Below are 21,588 nucleotides of genomic sequence, written 5' to 3'. Positions count from 1 at the left end.
AAAAGAATTAAGAACTTTAATTTCAAATGTTGATATTATCATCACATTATGGTTTTATGGATAATATGCATATAGTGAGCTTATGATTGATATTTACTTCCTCTCCTTGAAAGAACTTGTATGACCATAATAGTTTGCCCATAGGCTGGTTGAAGTATTTGCTCTCAGCATCTGTTTTTGCTGAAGATCTGTGAAATGGCAGAAGTATTTGGAAGCAGTGGTACTTTCTGGGAAGAGTGAAGGATGTATGTATTTTTTTTTCCACAAAGGTGAAAGAGATGACAGAGGCACATGCTTTTGGTGAAAGAATGTGATTTGCATATAGAAAAAACTACAGACAGACAACTTTAGGGGTAAAAAATGGGAAGTAGGTACACTTCGTTGAAATTACTTTGTACTTGCGTTTTATCACTATCCTTCCATATTGTACTAAAGAGAAATGTCTAAGATGTCTGATTTTATAAAATGTATTTGTAGAAGAGGAGCATATCAAGCAAGGCATCTTTAAAGCTGTTAAAAAAATTAAAGTTCAGTCTTACTGTGAAATCTTTTTCGTGATCTATATCTCTATTTCAGACAGCTGGCATAGACACTCTTGTCTTTTCCCTTGGGCATTCTTCACCTGTTTTCAGTTTTATTTCCATAAGTAAACCTCCGGCTTTCCAAGTTAATTTTAAATATATCTCTCAGTTCTTGTACACACCAGCCATGTGTTTGTACTTTCACTGGTGGGAGCTGAACATGAACTAAGATATTTTTAATAAATTCGATCACTGATAAAGATGCTTTTTTTTTTTTTTTTTTTTTTAAATCTTGTGACTTTGTCAGTGCATTTGTTCTGTCATAGGCTGTTGGGTGTTTTGCATTTTGTTTCTTGTACTTCACACCAAACAGATACTTTATGATTCTTTCTGCCTCATCTTACTACTTAATATAAATTGTTTGTAGTGCATGAATTCTAGTTAGGAAGTTATTAATCCTCTCTCTAGTGGAAGAAGATGTTTCTGTTAGTAATGTTTGATCAGAGTTAGACAGTGGTAACCAATTAAGTTATATTGTGAATTAGTTACCTCATGAAGCCAGCATCTTACTCTCTGTCATTTCTGAATTCCATGCTCCAATTTCAGTGTTGAAGATTTCTGGATTTTCATGGCTTTTCACAAACTGATAAAATTTATGTTGTTTACCAAAGACCTCACAAAATTTTGCAGTTTATGTTAACCAATATAAATATTTGGACAGAAATTTATATCATTTCTGTGTCAAATACATCAAAAAGCTGTAGTGTTAATGTATCATCATCATAGTATCATAGTCTCGTGCGGGTTGGAAGGGACCTTAGAGATCATTGAGTCCAACCCCCCGGGATTCGAGCCTCTGTGTAGCCAAGGGGCACTTCTACCACTTTTGCCACAGGGGGATTCGAACCCAGGGCCTCTGGTGTTGCAACGTGGCATTCCTACCACTTGCACCACCGGGGCACACGGTAAAAAATTGTAAATTTTATTGTTCTCAGCCCCCAGACTTCTGGCACCTTATAGTTTAAAAGTATAAAAAAGAAAAAAAAGTGAAAGATGAAACAAGCTGTAAGTCGGTAGCGAGTAGTTATTTTTATTAAAAATAAAAAATTAAAACAAAAAAATATTCAAACAGTGAATTTTACCTGTTAGGAAATTATAACCACTTTTTTTTTTTTTTTTTTTCAATGAATAGAAAATATTTGTCATATAACTAAAGATTTTTGGAGAATTTTTTCTCATCTAAATTGCCAGAGGTCCACCTGCACTTTAACAACTGCAGATCTTAAGTTTTTAACTACTCTTTGCTTATATTACATGTGAAGCTTCTAAAAATAATATTTTCTTTTCTTCTACATTCATTGGTTTAAGTGATTTTCTAATGGTGTTGAAAAGTGTTAATTTCTATGACAAGATACAGAATCACAGAATCATCTGGGTTGGAAAAGATCTTCAAGATCATGAAGTCCAACTATCAACCTGACCTACAGAGTCCCATCACTAAACTGTGTTCCTTAGTGACATATCCCTATGTCTCTTATATTCTACCAGGTACAGGAATTCCCTGGGCAGCCCATTCCAGTGCTTAAATTATGTTACATCTTGAGTGAAGATTCTGTCTAGCATGCTAAATGTAACTGAAGTTTAATTGAACATCTGCATTGCTTGGCACTACCCACTTGTATCTGTCATAAAAGCAAATGAACCTAAATATTGAAAAAGGAGTTGCATCTAGCATTTTAAATTCTGCACTTCATGACTACAGGATTTTAAACACAAACACTTGTCATGAAGTTACATGATAAATATAATATCATTATTAGACTACCTTAACTGACGGTCACTGTCCTATGTTAGGAATGAACCTTTATTGGAATTAGAAGTCTCATTTGGAAAACAGAGTTACACATAGCCTTGACTTTATTTTTTAAAAGATTCATCAATGTTGGTTTCTTTTTGGCTAAAATACTATAGAAATATTTCTGATACAGTAATTTAGAAAATGAATTTTGAATGCTTTCATGATCTGTGGATTATTTTTTATAGCCAGCGCTGTCTCTGCTGTGTGGCAAAACTGTACAACAATATGCCAGCTCTAACAGAGGAGCTGTTGCTGACAACTCTTTATTTTTAAAATTGCTGAAGCTTTATTCTCTGGCACAAAAGTGAGAGAAAAAATTCACCCCCTTCTGTCTGGTACCAGTTCAAGTGTACAAATCAATCCGGTATTTGTAATACAGTACTAAGCAGATTTAATCATATTCTATTTCTACCCCAACCAGGTTTAGATTTGCTCTGTTGTTAATGCAGAACAGACTTCATGCTAATAACAGTCATCTTGAGACAGGGGGAAGAGTCTTTCTTCTCTCCTCCTCTTGAATATGGCTTGTAAGACAAAAGCAAACAAGTACATTAATTCTTAACAAGAGAAGACTATCTAACAACACAATCTTACCACAAGCAGTAACACTAAAACATAGCAGCTACAGTCCAACACTTCTGCTTCTCCCATAAATACACAAAAAGTTAGTTATTTCTCCTCAACAGATAATCTCATACAAGACATTCGTACTCTCTGTACACACTGACTAGACTAGGGAAGTCAGGGTCAGACTCTTTAATAATATTCAGCATTTTCTGTTCTTTCAAAACCTGTCAATAACTTAATTAAGGTCTAGGGTCACACTATTTTGCCATAATGATGGCAAGGAGAAATAGGTTTGAGATACGAAGTTGTCTAAAAACACTCATCCCAGTGGAGGTTATATGGTAGGTTACAATCCTTAATCTTGGCAAGAGACATCAACCTCTTTTGTACATGCAGCACAGTTAAAGGCAAGCATGATATAGTTTTAGGGAAAACAAAAACAGAAACAAAAACACAACACTGCACTAACAGTTATATAATGTACTATATATATTATAGTATAGTATATACGTTGCATGGAATGTAATGCCTCCTATATATTTCCATGAAAACTACAACAGGTACAAATAGCACAATAACACTATTTGATACAGAAAATTCTCAACAATAAAACACTGTTTGATGACATTTTGTTCAGCTTTGGTGTTCCTCTTCTTTTCTCTTCCACTGACTACAATTTTATTTCGAAAGTGCAAAGTAGCCAAATTGTTGCTACTAAAACCTCAATAATAATAAATATTATTATTAAATATATTATTTATATTATTTATATATTATATATATTATTAAATAAACTCTCAGGTTTTTTTCAAGTCATGGGCAGGGCCTATTGCCCATCAGATGTCTTACAACATTTTACCATCCAATCTAACACTCCTGTTTGAAACATTGTGACTTTTATTTTTAACTATACCAAAGATTCTAAGAAGGATTTAGGCGTTCAAAGACTTTCATTTTCATTGTCCCCAGATAGCAGTGTTATTTTTCTTATTTTTCTTAAAATGGCATAAATTAGCCAGTCTAATGATTGTATTGTTCCTATGCTAAACTCCAGAAGAAATTAGTAGTGGTACTGTAATATCACTTTTATAAATTTTTAATTAGTAATGTACTGGCTGCCCTTTCTAATTGTGTTTCTTCTGTTATTTGCAAAGAAAATAAAAATTTGTAAATTATTTTTGTACTTTTCTGTAAATTTTTATTTTGAAATGGGGAAATCAGGGTAAACATAGCCTGTATGAGCTCATCTATGAAGAAGTTAACAAAAGGGATAATTTTGAAATTGATATTTTTGTAGGTATAAGCCTATGCAGAAAGTGGATGGAGTTGCAGATGGCTTCACAGGAAGTGGTCAACAGACAGGCACATCTGTTGAACAAACTGTAATTGCCCAAAGTCAACATCATCAGCAGTTTTTAGGTATTAAAACATGTTTGTTTTATTCTACTGTAAAAATAAACAAGATGAACTCCACTGCAAATATCAAGTCACATAAGTACAAAAATTGTTTCCGAAGTTATAATGGCTTCTTTAAAATTTCTACTGACAACAGAACAAAAAGGCACTTGAACTACATACTTTTTTTGGCAGGTTTTATGAAATATTTAATCTGCATCATGTAAGTGTAAAAAGAATATGCAAATTCTTTATTTGTGTGATATATCTGATATTATGTAAATCACGACACAGTTGCTGTGCAAAGTTATATATAGACATGCTTATTGATATTCTCTGATGACATTGCCTCCTTACACGTTTGTTAAAGTACGTTTTATTGATTAACAACGTGTGTCAACCATCTAGTGATCTTCTTTGAAAGTGTACTGTAGTTTCGTAAGTGGGAAGAGCCAAATAGTTGCAACTATTTTGTTGTGTTGTTTTTTTCCTTTAAAAATGCTGTCTGAATTTCTTCATGATTTTAACATAGAACAAGTGTGAACGAATCTTCACTTTGAACGTTGTGACATACTAGAGATTATTTATTTGTATCATCCTTAAGTCTTTTCCTGATCATACGGTAGTAGGCACTGTTCATAACTGTTTCCTTGTTATGTTGTTATGGAAACAGATGCATCTCGAGTACTTCCAGAGTTTGGTGAAGTTGAAATATCTTCTCTACCAGATGGTACTACCTTTGAGGACATCAAATCACTGCAGAGTCTTTATCGAGAGCACTGTGAGGTATTCCCTATAATTCCTACAAATCTGTTTTTGGGGGTTATTTTTAGGTTCATTATTTCTAGTGAACGAGAACTGGTGCAGGATAGTAATTCTGGATATGTTGCAGCCATACCACTGACTCCAGGATATTTTGCTTATTTCACTCGAAGGGACAGTATCTTGCTAATTTTCCTGGAATACTTACTAGGAAAAAATGAGTCCTTCATCAGGACAGAAATATATTCTAAAAAGCAATAGCTTTTAGAATGTAATTATATGTATGTATTCCAGATTTTTTAGAGAAGCTAGACTTAAGATTGTGTATGCAGATCTTTGGCTTTGTCAGTAGGAAATGTTAAAAAAAATAAATAAATAAAAATAAAAATAAAAATAAAAAAAAGTTAAAATACCATTTAATTGTTTACATTTAAAAAACAAAAACAAAAAAAAGACAAAAAAACCATCTTTTTTTCTCATTTTGAAGAAAAATTGGGAAGGTTAAAATTAATTTAATATTGAAAAAAATATATTCTAAAACTTTTCAAAAAGTGTTTTCAAAACTTTATTGAATAACCAAAATGAATAAAATGGTGAGTTTGGAGTGGTGTTAACTAGCTTTAGGATAGACATTACATAATTTGTGTTCCTTTTTGGAGTCTCCTGTGCGTGTACACTTGGTCGTACTCTTTATGCACAGCAGCTTATACTACTGGATAATACATCGATATTGTAAAAATCGTATTTATCATTTCAGAAACGATAAGTTTGTCCTTATTCCATTACATAATTTAAAAAAAAAAAAAAAAAAAAAAAAAAAAGGTCATTTCTTTATTTGGACTTGGGGACTAGATGGGAACTAGGTAAAAGACAATCTGTATTTGCATTTTATTTTTTCAGGCAATTCTGGATGTGGTAGTGAATCTTCAATTCAGCCTGATAGAAAAGTTGTGGCAAACTTTCTGGCGCTATTCTCCCTCTACTCCACCTGATGGTACTACTGTTAATGAACCAAGGTCAGTAGAAGTATTGTCTTTGTTTACTGATTGTTATAACAACATAACAGAAGTGTCAAACAACAGCACGAAACTTACTGGTTTTACCATCATAGTAAAAATCTTCTTTTCTTATGATACATTTTAAAAATTAATTTGTATTGTCTGGCATATTAATATTCACTGCATGTATCGCAAATTGCAGTTTTGAAAGAATTTTGTCTTTTTTCTTCTTTTCTTTTTTTGATTAGATAACTATCATGAAGGTGTATTTTAACAGTATCCTATCCATTTCTTTTAAGACTATAAGATTCATACATCTATATAATTCATGGGCTATACTAGATCTGTGCAAGCTTTCTAGTCCAGTTTCATGTGACACAAAGTGAAAAGAAGTTTTGTGGGCTGTAGCTGACATATCTATAACTTAATTATTAAATCATCATAGTATCATAGTATCATAGTCTCGTGCGGGTTGGAAGGGACCTTAGAGATCATCGAGTCCAACCCCCTGGGATTCGAGCCTCCTGTGCAGCGGAGCAGCACTTCTACCACTTGTGCCACAGGGGGGATTCGAACCCAGAGCCTCCGGTGTTGCAACGCAGCATTCCTACCACTTGCGCCACCAGGACACACAATAATGAATTTTAACACCAATTGCTGTTTTTTATCTGCTATAAATGCATTTTCACTTATTCCTTTGCTGTATTTGTTCACTCCAGCAATCTGAGTGAAATAGAAAGTCGACTTCCAAAAGCAAAACTGATTACTCTGTGCAAAAATGAGTCTATTCTGAAATGGATGTGTAACTGTGATCATGTGATGTACCAGGCTTTGGTGGAGATTCTCATTCCTGACGTCCTTAGACCTATTCCTAGTAAGTTGAACACAAAATGTTTTGTAAGGATTTTTTTTTCATATGTGTGTGGTCTTACAGCTCATGGGGAAGTTTTAGGCATTACTTTTAAAGTTGGAGAACTATTGTGTATCATTTATACTTAAGACCTCTGGGTAGGAAGTTGTCCTGAGAGTTGATGTATAAATGCCATATATTTTAAAATAGCTGAGGATATTACTGCAGTTGAAAGATCTAGTTTTCAAGATCAAGTTTCCCATGAAAAGTACTTAAGAGGTACTGGGACCCCCAACCCAATGTAAGCTAATGTCAGTGAGTATTTACATTAAATTAAGTATTTTCTGGTTTATAAACATTACAAATTAATATTTAATCAGTCCAGAATAAAAAACATATGAGCCTTGTCCTTTCATTTTTGGACATTTTGGTTTTTGTTCCTTATTTAAAAGAATTATCTTTAAAGGCTGTTATGGTAATGAAGAGTTAATTCTGAATTTTTTAGACCAATTCAGTATTTTGAATTAGTGTTTGCTCTTCATATGTCCTACAAGAAAGAATCATTAACTGTCTATTCAACCATTATCATGCGTATAGCTTTCTATTGTATGTTAATTTTACTAGAATCCATCATTGCTCCAGGAATGTATGTATATGGCTGTTCTTGGCAGAAAATCAATTTATCTAAAGAAAGATAGCTCCTTTATAAAACATCTACTGTCTAACATATATTGTGCAAACTATTGAAATGAAATAGTTCTAAAAATATAGTTCTTCTAATGCTTAAGTATCACATCCTTTCTGTGAAGCAATCCAGTCACCTTATAAAATTGGATTAATGTATTTTAAAAAATTGGGGCTTGAAGTAGCTTTGCAACTGACAAAGCTATTATTTTTCCTACTATAATCCTATGTTCCTGTATAGTAATTCCAGCAGTGATAAGCAATTCACATGAATATTTGGTGGTACTGCCTTCTTGAGAAGTTTTATTGACTTCTTGCTTGTCAGTGAAACAAAATTAGTTTTCAGTAAACTATGTATAATAGAAAAAATTGAAACTGGAAGTGTGTGGAATCTGAAGATCAGCCATTACAGGGGTAGAGGGGACTGAAGGAAAAAGTGAGGTATGAGTCTCCTATTTTATTATCCTGGCCCATGACGTCACTGGCAGATGTTGCTGGTATGACAGTAGAGGTTAAATGCTCTCACCAATATTCTATTACATATTGTTGCCATGTTAAAAAATGTCCACCACTGGTATTCACTGGTGTTTGTTAAACCTATGTGGAGAACAGGTAATTTTGAATTGGAATATCTATAATCATTCCAAGAGGCCAAGAGAAAACTTAGAGGTTGTGCATTATGATTAATATGGCAAGAATGGAGCAGGGTAAAGTATATAAATTGATTATTTTCTGTGGGAAAATACTAGTTTATAGGAAAGTTTGGGAAAGCGTGGAGAAAAGGACTATAAACACTTCATAAAAAAAAAAAAAGTTAATTACTTTTTTCTGAGTAAATGGAAAGATAACAACAGCAGCTGCTGAAAACATGGAAAAAAAACCAAAAAAACATTGTGCTTAAAATAAACATGATCCTTTAATTAATTAATTTATTTATTTATTTTGGTAGATTTTTAGTGCTTTTATTCCAGAAAAAATTTCCTCCTACTCATCTCTGTAATATATACTACTGGAGTAGAAAATATAATTGAGAAAAATATTGCTTATTTAGCTTTATCCTCTGTCTTAAATTTCTTAGCGGAAATGTTCAGTACCCACAAAGTGAATGAAAAATGTGCTTAAAATGTTTGAATTCCTTTTTTTTATGAAAAGCAGAATACTGTCTGAATCAGGAATAAAATGAATTACTGTCTAATGACCTTGGTAACAGACTTGAGTTCTGTATTTTACTGGCAGTAGATCTTTTTTTCTGCGTTGTAGACTTTTTGCACCTTCACCTGTGACAGAATGGGCAGTAATAAAGTTGCCTGGGAGTTTCTGTCATAGGAAGAGAATTTATGTTCAGTGTATTTCCAAATGATATTACACAAATTCAGGCAGACAGAAATCTAAAGTACTTCAAAGTAAACCTTTGAAGAAAAGGACTGGGGTTTTTTTGTGAATGGATTTTTGTTTGTTTGTTTTTGGTTTGGGGTTTTTGTTTGATTGGTTTGTTTTTTTAGATTTACATGCTAGAGAGCTTTCAGCTGAGATTCAGACTCTGGATTCTTAGGTTCTTATCCAAATCTAACTTTCTATCAGTAACTCCTATTGCAAGTTTGTGTGTGTTTAGTTACATATGACTTAATTCAAGCCCTTTACTTTGAAGTGAACTCACTGTGTAATTCATTGAAAAGTTTTTAATAATTTTAATTATTTTAACAATGTTAATAATTCATTTTTCTTGGCAACATGAAGAAGGCTTTGAGGATGCAGGTACATGAGTTTTTGGCAATGGCTGGACACATACTTAAAGATTTTGTGTAAGAAAAATTCTATATATTAACATGATATCTCAAAAATTCATTAGAAATTCACCATACAGTACTGACACCTGATTATCTAATATAGCTATAAAGAAGGAACATTTCTTCAAAACTTAGAATTCCTTCTATTCCACTATATCTATTCCTTCTATTCCTTCTATATCCACTTCCTTCCTAGCTAAAGCTCATGTATCTGAGCTGCATTTCTGTCTTTATTTTTAAGGGAGATTAACCTTGCAGTGGTCAAAGTAATTTCATAATATATAACTAGGTGGAAAAGAATAGTAAGTTAATTAGAAGTGACAACAGTAATACTTTCTTTAAGTTACTAAATGTAATTCATACAGTATTTATATTATTCTTTCCAATTTGCATTTTCTTTCTCTGTAGGTAAGAAATAAAAGAAATGAAAACATAGTTAATTAGTAAGAGCTGAGGAAGAATTTACAAAGTATCAGAGGTTTGCAGAATAATTGATAGGACTGAAGAGCCTGTTCTCTATGTGAAAGCTTCAAGGGAAAACAGACAAACACTTAAGTGCTGGAATAGGCTCCCTGGGGAGGTGGTTGAGTCACCATCTCTGGATGTGTTTAAACCTGTTTGGATGTGGTGCTCAGGGACATGATTTAGCTGAGGGCTGTTAATTAGGGTACTATGGTTAGGTTGTGATTGGACTTGATCTTTAAGGTCTTTCCAACCTGAGCAATTCTGTGATACTGCAATTCTAAACACATATTACCATAGAATACTTACCTTATTGAGATACTTTGTAACACCAAATTATGTTCAACTAAGCATCCAAATCTGTGGTCATTTGTGTAAGTTACTAATAGAATTTCTATGTGCTACTAGTATAAATTCAAAGAAATTTGAAAAAGATCTAATGAATTACTTATTTTTAGTGAACTGATCTTCTAGTAATAGTTTCCCTAAATAAAAGGATTATCAATAATTCAAGCAGTAAAAAAGAGTATTTCTCAAAGATAAATTCTTTCAGCCTTAGTCTACCAGAAGGTATTCTGCCCTATAAACAGAACCTTGGCTTTAGTTTACAGTCTTTTCTCACATGTAGCTGAAATAATTTGGAAGTAAGTGTAGTTTCCTTTTTTCTAGTGTTCTTACTCTTCATTTTTGCAGCTGCAGTGATTCTCCCTTCATTTTTAGAAAACTGCAGTTTTTATTTTTGTCTCCTTTCCCAACTATTTCGGTGGACACTATTAGGTCTGTGAGCAAGTGGTAAGTATTAGAAAGCAAGATTTTTACTACTCAAGAGATAAGGTTTTTTGTGTTTGTTTGTTTGTTTTTTTTCCTTTTGCAGTTCCTTATGGAAAAATTTTGTTTCCTCCTTCTTTAATAACTGCATAGGTTGATCTGAAAGTAGTGCATCCTGATTATTTTTCATGGAAACTTCAACAGCACAGTAACACTAGTTGGTAGAGAAAATTTTAAGCTATCAGAAATGTTTTCAACATAGTCATCACCATTAGCTGTACATTTTCACCAGCGTTGAACAAGAGCCTGTATGTTGCACTCATAAATGCATGACTGGAACATGGCTTGTCTTTCACATCACTGTCAGCACTGCTGCAGTGTACCACCCACCACCTCATGTTGCTCACGTCCACTGCTTGACATCCAAAAATGATCAGTAATTATCAGTGAGTGTCAATGGGTATAATTTTTACACATGAATTCAGAGGCACACCTTTACTTCATCCACACTTCCATATCAGACTACGTTTTGTCAAACTGCCCCTCTGCTGCCATCTACAACACAACCAGAACATGTAATAGATTGTTGATGTGAATGTTCAGCCTCTACTTTCATATCACCAATGTCTACCACTGATGTCATCAGCCAACATTATAAAGTCAAAGGCATTACTTCCAGAGTAACCCTCAAAACCCCTTTTGACTGCACTACTGATTCCTGCAAAAGCTTCAGTTTCTCCCAAAATCCTTGTCATCCATCCAATCAGTTCTATGGGTGCTATAGTGAAGGAAATAAATAAATAAATAAATAAATAAATAAATAAATAAATAAATGAAAGAAAAAACACAGGAAGATTTTACAGCTGTTTGAATGATTAAACTTTCTGTCAGTGGAATATATTCTTATATTTTGCTTGTTGATTATATCCTTAAGTACTACTTACCGGATTTTGTTCCAGTGGAAATAAGCAGTATCATGACAGTAGTTCACACTTCTTCAGGTCTATTTGAGGAAGCTGCAGTTTTCCAATAATAGGAATTTTTCAGAGACTTGCTCTTTAAAAAGAGGTACTTAACTGAAGTAGAACACCAAAAATTTGTGATAGGAATTTTAAGTGTATAGGAAACAACTGCTGCAATTAAAGATGTTCTTATGCAGTAATGCCCAAAGCAATACTGTTTGTCATCAGCTTCCTGACAGATTAGGTGAGGAAGTTCAAACTGTTCATTAAAAGAAAACTAAATCCATTATTGCATAATCTGAATCTGAATTAGGCATTTTGAACCCTAGTTTGTTTCATCTTCCAGTAAGTAAAAGTGGTGGATCCAAACTATTGAGCACAAAGGTACTGAAGATGCGAAACATTTCCAAACAGGTACTTTGCTTTCTTTTCATTGTTTCTTCTTCTTCAATGTGCAGGTGCCTTGACCCAAGCCATTCGCAATTTTGCAAAAAGCCTTGAAGGTTGGCTTTCAAATGCCATGAACAATATTCCACAGAGGATGATACAAACCAAGGTAGACAAAACTATTGTGGCTTAATTCTTGCAATGATGAGCCTAGTGTGCAGTAGTATATAAAAGCAGTAGTATTTTAACTTGAATGCTAAATTTCATGTTTAGCATCACATCAAATAATGAGAAACAATTCTGTTTTGTCAAAAGATTAAAAGGAAAATGCTTTTGACCTGTTACATGAATATAATTCACATATTATGGGCCATTAATGTAGAATATTAAAATGAATGTAAACAATCAAAGGTGTATTATTCTACAGATAGAGAGTACAAGATTTTAAAAGAAATTAATTTCTTCATAGGTTGCCGCTGTAAGTGCCTTTGCCCAGACTCTGCGAAGATACACATCTCTAAACCACCTGGCTCAAGCAGCTCGTGCTGTTCTTCAAAACACTTCTCAAATCAACCAGATGCTCAATGATCTTAACCGTGTTGATTTTGCCAATGTTCAGGTAAAATTTAGCTTTAAGTAACAGACTTTGAAAAATAATCCAAACATTCTGAACTTTTTGCATTTGCTGTCATTATTCTTTCAGGAAAAAAGCACAATAATGTTTTGAGGATTCGCTCAAATCTACTTTAGGAAAGTAAGAACTTGGAGCCATTTTCCATTTCCAAGTGCTTATTTATTTCAAGTACTCATATGTTTCCAGATTCTCTGAAAACATAAGAGCCTGTGCATTCTTTGAATGGTTATATCACAAATAATGTCTTATTAATAGCATCAGTGATATTGCACATTTAGGTCACAGAAAGGAACACAACTCCTGAATGTCTCTGAAAGCAATTAAATGTACAACATTGTTTTTAGTAGAGACTGTTTCATTCATTCAAATACAATTAAATTAGTATGCTTTATCCAAGTATCTTTGCTTATGTGTATGAGTCATTATTGGATTAATAAAGGTTAGAACTGGTTTCTAGTTAGCCTTCAAAAAGGGTTTCTCACATGATTCTACACCATTGCTGAAGTGTTGTTTTCCTTTTGCCCAACAAAGTAAAATATTCTGGATGACTGGCAGTTCTGTGTCAGAGTCTTTTTTTGAGGAGATAATTTTACATATAAAAATCAGTTTGCTAGTGACAGTTTTATTCTTTATGCTTTTTTCACGTACTTTTTAATAAATATATTTTAATATATGTAGTTATATTATGCAACAATATGTAAATTATAAATGGTGGCATTAGAATTAAAATAGCTTGTTTAGAAGGATCAAGTCATGCTGACTGCTTCAGGACTAACTAAAAGTTAAGGTGTATTTTTTAAGGCATTGTCCAAATGCCTCTTGAACACTGACATGCAGAGTGTATCAGCCACCTCTCCAGGAAGACTGTTCCAGTGTTTAGACCACATCTCGTGGCATAGCTTTTTTCCATCCATTCTCACACTGATAACCAGTGAGTAGAGCCCAGTACGTTTCGCAGTACTTTTCGTCCTCAAGGAGCTGCAAGGAGCACTGATGTCCTTTCAGCCTCCTTTTCTCCAGGCTGGGCATCCTGAATGTCCTTAGTCTCTCCTCATAGGAAAATGCCCTCCAGTCCTGTTACCAGCTGTGTTGCCCCTTGCACACATTCAAGTATCTTAATATTCACTGACCACCTGTTTATTTCCCATTACTGGGAGGACTGCAGAAAACAGTATCTGTGGTTCTGAATCCTTAAGATGTCTTACAAGAACCTTCAAATCTCTTCCAATTTACCTCAGACTACTTCTTGGAACATCGCTGGTACCAACATGAAAGAACAGGAGTGGGTAGTGTACTCGACCAAAGATGCAAAATGTTGATTATGCTCATATGTTAATGTAGACACAGCCTGCTAATCTTGAGGTGTTAACATGGCACAAGATAGCTAAAGTTTAAGGGCATGTCTTGAATGTGTCTCCATGTTATCTCTTAGTTTTTGAAGTGTCCTACTAAATTAATTTAATCTTGATATTGCTGATTAAATTGTTCATTGTTATATGCAAGCATGTTTCTCCATTTCTTTGCAGTTAAGTTTGTACTTTCGTGTAACATACAGTCAGCAAATAAAGCAATTCTTGTTTATATGCAAAACTTTCTTTTATAAGATGGTATAACTAAAATTGTCTTTTTCATGCCCAGAGGAACCTTGCACTTCATTTCTTGTTTGTTCTTTTATTATTTTAGACCCCCACTTAACTGGTATTTCTGATTGGCATGCCAGCAGTCCCAGCAAAAACTGACAATTCCCATATATTTCAGTAGAAAAATTATCAACAAAGAAAGTAAGAGATATCTTCTGAAAACAAATGGGGCAAACTAAAACATGCTTGTGTCATTTCCATTGTTCTTCTTATTTCTGAATTTGACATTTAAGTGTTGTGTTTTTCCCACCCACTTTCTTTGAACAAAATTGTGACAGACATAAAAACAAGAACTGCTTTTTAGTTTGTCCTACAAGCATTTTTTGCCCTTTTTCTCCACAGAATTTTTTAACCTTTAAGAATGAATTGTGTTCTGTGTTTTGGTTTATGTGCTGTTACTTCAAGGGCTGCTATTTGCTTTAACAGGAGCAGGCTTCCTGGGTGTGCCAGTGTGATGACAACATGGTTCAGAGGCTAGAAACAGATTTCAAAATGACTCTTCAACAGCAAAGCACTCTGGAGCAGTGGGCTGCCTGGCTTGATAATGTAATGATGCAAGCATTGAAACCATATGAAGGAAGACCCAGCTTTCCTAAAGCAGCACGGCAATTTCTGTTAAAATGGTCTTTCTACAGGTAGTATTTATACTTATAAAACATTTTAACTGTTCTGTTATTTGCTGAATTGTTCACTGTAGTGAACTTGACTGATGCAACATCAAACTGTGAGTCATCAAGTCACCAAAAGTATGTGGGTGGGTTTTTTTTCCAGAAAATTACTGTTAACATCAAACTCAGGGACACTTGGAACTTGGCAGGGACTTAACCAATACTCTTGCTGTTTGGAAGGCCATATGAATGCGGGTAGAATTTTGTCATGAATTAGAAACACAACTTGGGATCATTGGGTTGAATAACCGTACAATCCAGTGTTTTTAATTTTATTTTTTAAAACACTGTAATATCTGTGATCATTAGGTAAGGTAAACTTTTTTTACAGAATATAAAGTGGATTAAAGCAAGCTAACATTCCCTACCAGCTGTTTATTGGATCAATTGTGAGTGTAAAGCTGGCTCTTTGAAAATGATTATGTCAGCTACTTGCTAAAGATACCAGAATTTGTCAATCTAATACATACACAGACATCTTTTTCTAATCTAGTTTGAACTTTGAGTTATTAGAATCATGGTAATCAAAACCTTTCTACTGGGAAGTGGGCTCAACAGAATTTATTTAAACATTAGTTTATCTAAAATGAAAGTTTGAGTATAGTTTTTGTTTGTGTTTTTAGCAGTTTTCCTTCAGGTTAGGTTTTACATATTCACAAATCTTGGTGGTTATGAAGATAGGAAAGCAAAGGAAAATGGAAGACAAACAAAAAAACAACAACAACAACTAAAAAGCACAGTTATTTCTTGGTGGCCTGCAACACCTTCTGCAAAAAATGAGAAGCAAATAATCGCTTTTCCTTAACTCCTCTTTCCAAAGGCACCATTAGTCAGACACTGTGGATAATGCTGTTTTTAGGAATATTGGTTTTGAGATGAAATGTCTATATGGATAAGCATTTGTGTGACAATGACATATAACACAGTGTTGTTTTTCTTTCCATTTTTGAGTAGCTCAATGGTGATTCGAGATCTAACCTTGCGCAGTGCTGCTAGCTTTGGCTCTTTTCATCTGATCCGCTTGCTTTATGATGAATACATGTTTTACTTAGTAGAACATCGTGTTGCTCAGGCCACAGGAGAGACACCTATTGCAGTTATGGGAGAGGTAAGATAATATGTGAGAGACTAGATTTGATAGATTTAACGATGAATTTGCGTACATACCTTTGCAAATTTTGTAAACTTTCATGTGTATTTGTAGGATGTTGTACAGTTTAAGAATGATGAACTATCTTTGTACTTGACTGTGGCATCTGCAAGGCGAGGTTTATTTCATCCCTCTTTTCTCCAGTACTTCATCTAACCTTTTGAGTGAAATACTGAAGAATGCATACACTTTCATTATAGAATTGTACTTCCAAAGTGATGGAAAATGGATACATTTGAAAATGCAGTAGATGTTTAAAGGCACAGCTTTATTACATTTTCACATTTGGGAGTCACTGCGTGATGTTTGTTACAGATAACTTGGAAGTTACTTTGCATGTTGATTTGACATCAGGTTTTGTTGTTCCTTCAAGATACACTAACGGTATCATTAAATACTGTAAATTGGTAGCAGACTTTCAAGAGAAATTGGACATGTCTCACTATATTTGTCAAATGATTTCCTACCATGTGGCATGAGGTTTTAGACAAATTAAATTACAGTGTTTCCACTTAGTGACCCACTAATAGCATATATCCTTTGTCTGCCCTACATATGCAGTAAGATACTCAAAATCATACAGTTACTTCATTCTTGCCTTCTTAATACACATCTTATGTTTGTGCATCAGTTTTTAGGTGCTGTGTAGTTGTTTATTTGATGTAAACTGAAGGTGGAGATATTATTCGAAAAAAATAACAAAACTTTTGGAGGTGGGAGATACACAAGAGAAGGTGCAAATGGTCATTACAAGCTCAGCTACAAGATCTGCTTTAGTGGTTTGCTGTAGTTACGGTAATGGGAGGATGGTTGGACTAGATGATCTTTCCAACCTTGTGATTCTATGATGCTATGATTTTATGATTAAATGTATGCTTGTTAATGAATTTCTGTATTCAATGACTGTGACAGAAATAATAAGAGGAAACCTAAGACCACAGTTTGACAAACATTGCAGGACAGTGTAAGCTAGTGTTGCAGCTGAGATTAGCATGTTCATTTTCCTGCCTTCCTCTTCGCCCAGCTTTGGGCACAGGTGTTAGCAAAAGTACTGCCAAGTATTGCAGTTAACTGGATCAGATTTATTCAAATAAAAAGCTGTGAACAAATAATAGCTGTGTGAACACTTTGCACAAAGCCAAAGTAGCATAAGGATAAGTGTGAGGACATGAAATGATGGTATTGCTGCTCATTGCATTACTGTTCCTTAAGTAACTTTTATTTTACTCTTTTTCTGAAAAAGGCTGGTATCATTACTTATTGTCAGAACTGTATAACTGAAGTAAAATTCTCCTTTGAGATTCATTGATGACATTCTACTCTGCTAATTTCATTTAAGAGAGAGGATTCAGGAAACGAAAGGAAGGAATGTTACACATCTAGAATATGAACATTTTTGCAAATATATCTTTTTAATACAAGTAAACTGGTTACCAGTTTGTAAACTTTTCCTCAGAAATGCATTTCATCTGCCTTCCAGGTAAATCTGCAATGTTATAGCTGCATTTAGAGATATACCTTCATTTTTCTTCTGGATTCTCTGAGAAATTCTAGAAAGACCTTTTGGATAAAATATTGATAGTTCAAAATGTCTGTCACATTTTCTGACTTACTCAACACAGAAGTAGCTCACTTCTTAGTGATAACTGTCTTACTAAATACAAGATGGAATGGAAAATGAATTGATGCATGATGGATGTGGCTGCAGCTTAGGTCATGTGTTTGCATGCCAGCCTCAAACCAGTGGAGCACAGTCTGTCTCCATCACAGACACTACATAACTATTTGCATACACTGTGCTCAGTTTTTTCACTGTTTGTTTTTCAGTTTGGTGATTTAAATGCTGTGTCCCCTGGAAATATGGATAAAGGTAAGTGTTTTAATCTTTCTAGTATATAAATCAGTGTAGAACTAATGTGTCTCTGAGCAAAGTAAGTAGAATTTAGAGCTGTATCATGCTATAAAATTCATATGTTTGTTTTGTGTATACATTGATTTGCAGCATATAATAATTACTAGAACATCATAGGTATGTTTGCTAACAACAATTTATTTTAAAGATATTTAGCATTTACACAGGAAATATTCCCATTTGAGCCTGGAATTTGTGTCTGGTAGTACGAAGAAGAGGGAACAGCTGTGGGAAGAAAGACAAGAGTAGTCTTATGTATCTTTATCACTGCTAAATGAAGATGTTGGAGTTGCATGCAGTTGCTAAATAGCATGCCAGAGAAGATGGTAGGATGAAATAAGGTCCTTATGAGCTCTTCACGCCATATTTTGACATAGATTTTACACTGACAGAGTGTATAATTTCATGTCACGTCTCAACCTCTTTTCACTCATTTCCCCATCTGTAGCAATTCTTCAAAAGGTTTATCAGGTCTTAAAGACAAAAAGGATTTTGCAGTAGGAAGTTATTGTTGCTTGTTAGATACTGTTTTTCAGATTAGTAATTGCTTTTCCTTTTTATTTTATCAATAGTATGTAACTGGTGTGATCAAAACAATGAGAGTCTATTAATCTATTTGATATAATCATTAGCTTTTTCCATTAAAGTTTTAAGTTTTCAGTTTGTGCTTTATCAGATTGCTAGTCATCCCAATAACTTTGTATTTCAAATATTATTTGCAAAATAAAGGGATTTTTTTTCCCCCTTTCTGCAGATGAAGGCAGCGAAGTTGAAAGTGAAATAGATGAAGAAATGGATGAAAATGGAGAGCCGCAAGCAAAGAGAGAGAAAACAGAGCTAAACCAAGCATTTCAGGTGGGCTGCATGCAGCCAGTGCTTGAGAGTGGAGTACAGCAGAACCTCCTAAACCCAATTCATAATGAGCACATCGTTGCAACTACTCAGACTATCAGACAGTGCAGTGCTACTGGAAATACATATACTGCAGTCTAATGTGAAACTTCCCCTCTCCCCCCATCATTACATTAGCCCTTTGGGTTTATTAGGAAAAAAGAAATAAAAGAGAAAAAAGGTCTGAAAATCGACTGTTGTCAAATTTCAGCTGTACTGAACATTATTTTATTGGAGTCATGAAATGGTATGAGTGTAAGCATTTTGCCAGGCCTGTTCAAGAAAAGATTTTTTTTTTTGTAAACAGGATCATTTTACCTTGGCCACTCAATGTGAAGAGTTTTCTTATAATCAAATGCAAGAAAGATTTTTGCAAAGCTTGATGTTAATGTTTTTGTCCTCTTAATAATAATTTAATTTTTTTCATAGTTTTTTAAAAATATTTTAATGTTCATTATTGGTTATAGTGATGATTTCATATACGTAGGTTTTTAAATAGATGCACTTCTGTGAAATATCAAAAGAACTATTTTCTTTGATTTACACTGGAGGCATACTTATTTGACAACAGATGTATCAAGTTTGTTATAAAAGGTGCTTTTCCGTGGACAACTAAAAGACACTATTTTGATAAAATTGTGAGTATTCAGGGGGATTTTTTGTAATATTGTTGAAGAGTTGAGAAGATATACCAGTTTCTTTCTGTGAGAAAGAAGCAAGTTTAAATGGCGGAATTGTAACAATGTGATAATGTGTACGTAACAAACGTACCTAATCTTGTGTACGTAACAAACGTACCTAATCTGACCATCATATTAAGAATGCAAGGTTCATTAAAAATCAACAGTTCCAGATATTATTTGCATACCAGTTCCTCTGTTTTGAAGACTACTGATACTAAACGTGGTGCCGCTGAACAGGTGCTTTTGGCTGTTGAGTGGTACTATAGTTGTTAGAAGCTGAAGCTGAAAAAGAAGTGACTTAATTATTACTGTTAATTTTTAAGTGTACGTGCTACTTAAGCTGGACTGGACATACAGGAAAATATTCCATTTGGATGACTTTCTTCTATTCCAGGTCTTTTCATATTAGTGGTTCAATCTGCTGCTCTTAGAAAAGATAATTTATAGAATGCAAGGAATGTAGCAACCTGCATCATTTTCCTTTCAAAAATATTTCTTTGTTGTTACAGTGGATTTAAATTTTTACAAAAAATTAGGTAAGGCAGTGTAACTGGCACACCTCACTTTTACTTATTCCCAGTTGTGTAGAATTTGAATAGGTGGCTAGATGGACCATTGCCATTTAAGAATGTACATCAGGGATCATTGTACCTCGGCTATTACATGGTGCCTTAAACAGAACTGAAGCTAAGACTTAGTACTTTTTGTTATTCTTAACTCTTAAATTAATTCAACAAGGTGTGCCTGTCATTTTCAAATTCCCTAAGTAAGGACAGGTTACATAGCCTTCAAAATAATGAAATGATTTTTTATTATTAAATGATTTTAATATCCCTCTTAGAATGACAATAAACCTATTTTTTCTCGTTTCTAGCTGGATTTCACTTTATTACAAATAAAAGTTGCTTGGGAATCTGGAAGGCAAAACTAGCTTTAATACCACATTCAGATGTCAAGATAGATTGACCATAGTCCCAAGCATGATTATATATATTTTTAGACCCATGTCTACTTCTAATTTTGAAAAGTAAAAATGAATAAATGAGCAGGTACATAATGCAGTGCATGTTTTCAATTTGTATGTTTTGTGGGGTATCAGCCTGATTTTACATTTTAACAGCTCGATCTCATATTGACAGTTTATATAGCATACATTAATTGCAATTTTTATTCCTAAACATTTCATTATGCAGACACATGAATTTGTTACATTAAGTAGGGAATCGAATAATCAAAAAAAAAAAAAAAGTCAAGAAGTGAAAGAGCACAAAAAAATGAACTTTATACAAACGACTGGGTAAAAAAATTAGGGTTTTTTTTATTTTGGCTTACCTACGGTGTCTGTAAAATGACTTTAATGTAATATATACCAAATCGGAGAAGAATAGCGAAAGAAACGGTGTATTTATAGCAAAGGAGTTAGATGCTATGGATTACATGTGCCCCAAATACAGCTACATATCAACTAAAACATCCTAACTTGTTTGGTGCGCAAAATTAAACTTAAGTCCTTTAAAGAGTGGGGAGGTGAACCCATCCTGCATAAATCCTACTTGATGTCAGCGATTTCACCTCAGTAAAAAGTGAACGTGAGGTTTATATTCATTACTTCTACACTCATAAATGCACTGAATCTCATAGATTTTGCTCTCACATACATTGCTCAGTGTGTCCTGATTTTTCCTTGGAAATCAGCAAAGCTGTACCCTTCACCAAAAATCCTAAAACTAAGCTGTGATAAATACTTATTCCCTTCATTGTGCATTATAAGATGTTTACAATTAAAATAAAGTGAAATAAGTCTTTTTTTTCTTTTTTCTTTCATTTTAAACTTCTTTAATACTGTAGTACTTCTTTCAGTTTTGTGTTGGCAAACCCGATAGCGTTCTCTTATTGTGTTACAGATTTTAGTGTTGTATTTGTTGTTGCTGAGAAAAGAGAATGATTGTAATAGGTAAATTTAGATTGCTGAAAGATGTGGGACCTGAGAATCTTTAATTTCCCACTCC

The 21,588-nt window shown here is 33.8% G+C and overlaps 1 protein-coding gene across 4 annotated transcripts in view; it reads left to right on the top strand.

Moving 5' to 3' along the window:
* RFX3 (regulatory factor X3) overlaps positions 1-20,843 on the top strand; it is a 111,948-nt gene extending 91,105 nt beyond the window's left edge. For 3 of the 4 annotated variants that reach the window (XM_015848912.1, XM_015848913.2, XM_015848914.2), the window contains 10 exons: positions 4,244-4,365; positions 5,015-5,127; positions 6,004-6,119; positions 6,821-6,975; positions 12,073-12,170; positions 12,471-12,620; positions 14,702-14,910; positions 15,898-16,051; positions 17,921-17,963; positions 18,760-19,020. In XM_015848912.1, the coding sequence (XP_015704398.1) occupies positions 4,244-4,365; positions 5,015-5,127; positions 6,004-6,119; positions 6,821-6,975; positions 12,073-12,170; positions 12,471-12,620; positions 14,702-14,910; positions 15,898-16,051; positions 17,921-17,963; positions 18,760-18,998 (1,399 nt within the window). In that variant the 3' untranslated portion in view covers positions 18,999-19,020. Of the gene's footprint in view, positions 1-4,243; positions 4,366-5,014; positions 5,128-6,003; positions 6,120-6,820; positions 6,976-12,072; positions 12,171-12,470; positions 12,621-14,701; positions 14,911-15,897; positions 16,052-17,920; positions 17,964-18,759 lie in introns of all 4 variants that reach the window. The other variant, XM_015848911.2, reaches the window with a different exon arrangement.
* The last annotated feature ends 745 nt before the right edge of the window (positions 20,844-21,588 follow it).

Source organism: Coturnix japonica, chromosome Z, assembly GCF_001577835.2.
Source record: "Coturnix japonica isolate 7356 chromosome Z, Coturnix japonica 2.1, whole genome shotgun sequence".
Lineage (NCBI taxonomy): Eukaryota > Metazoa > Chordata > Aves > Galliformes > Phasianidae > Coturnix > Coturnix japonica.
The sequence above is the reverse complement of the archived record's forward strand: the minus strand, read 5'-3'. Positions and strand labels throughout refer to the sequence as shown.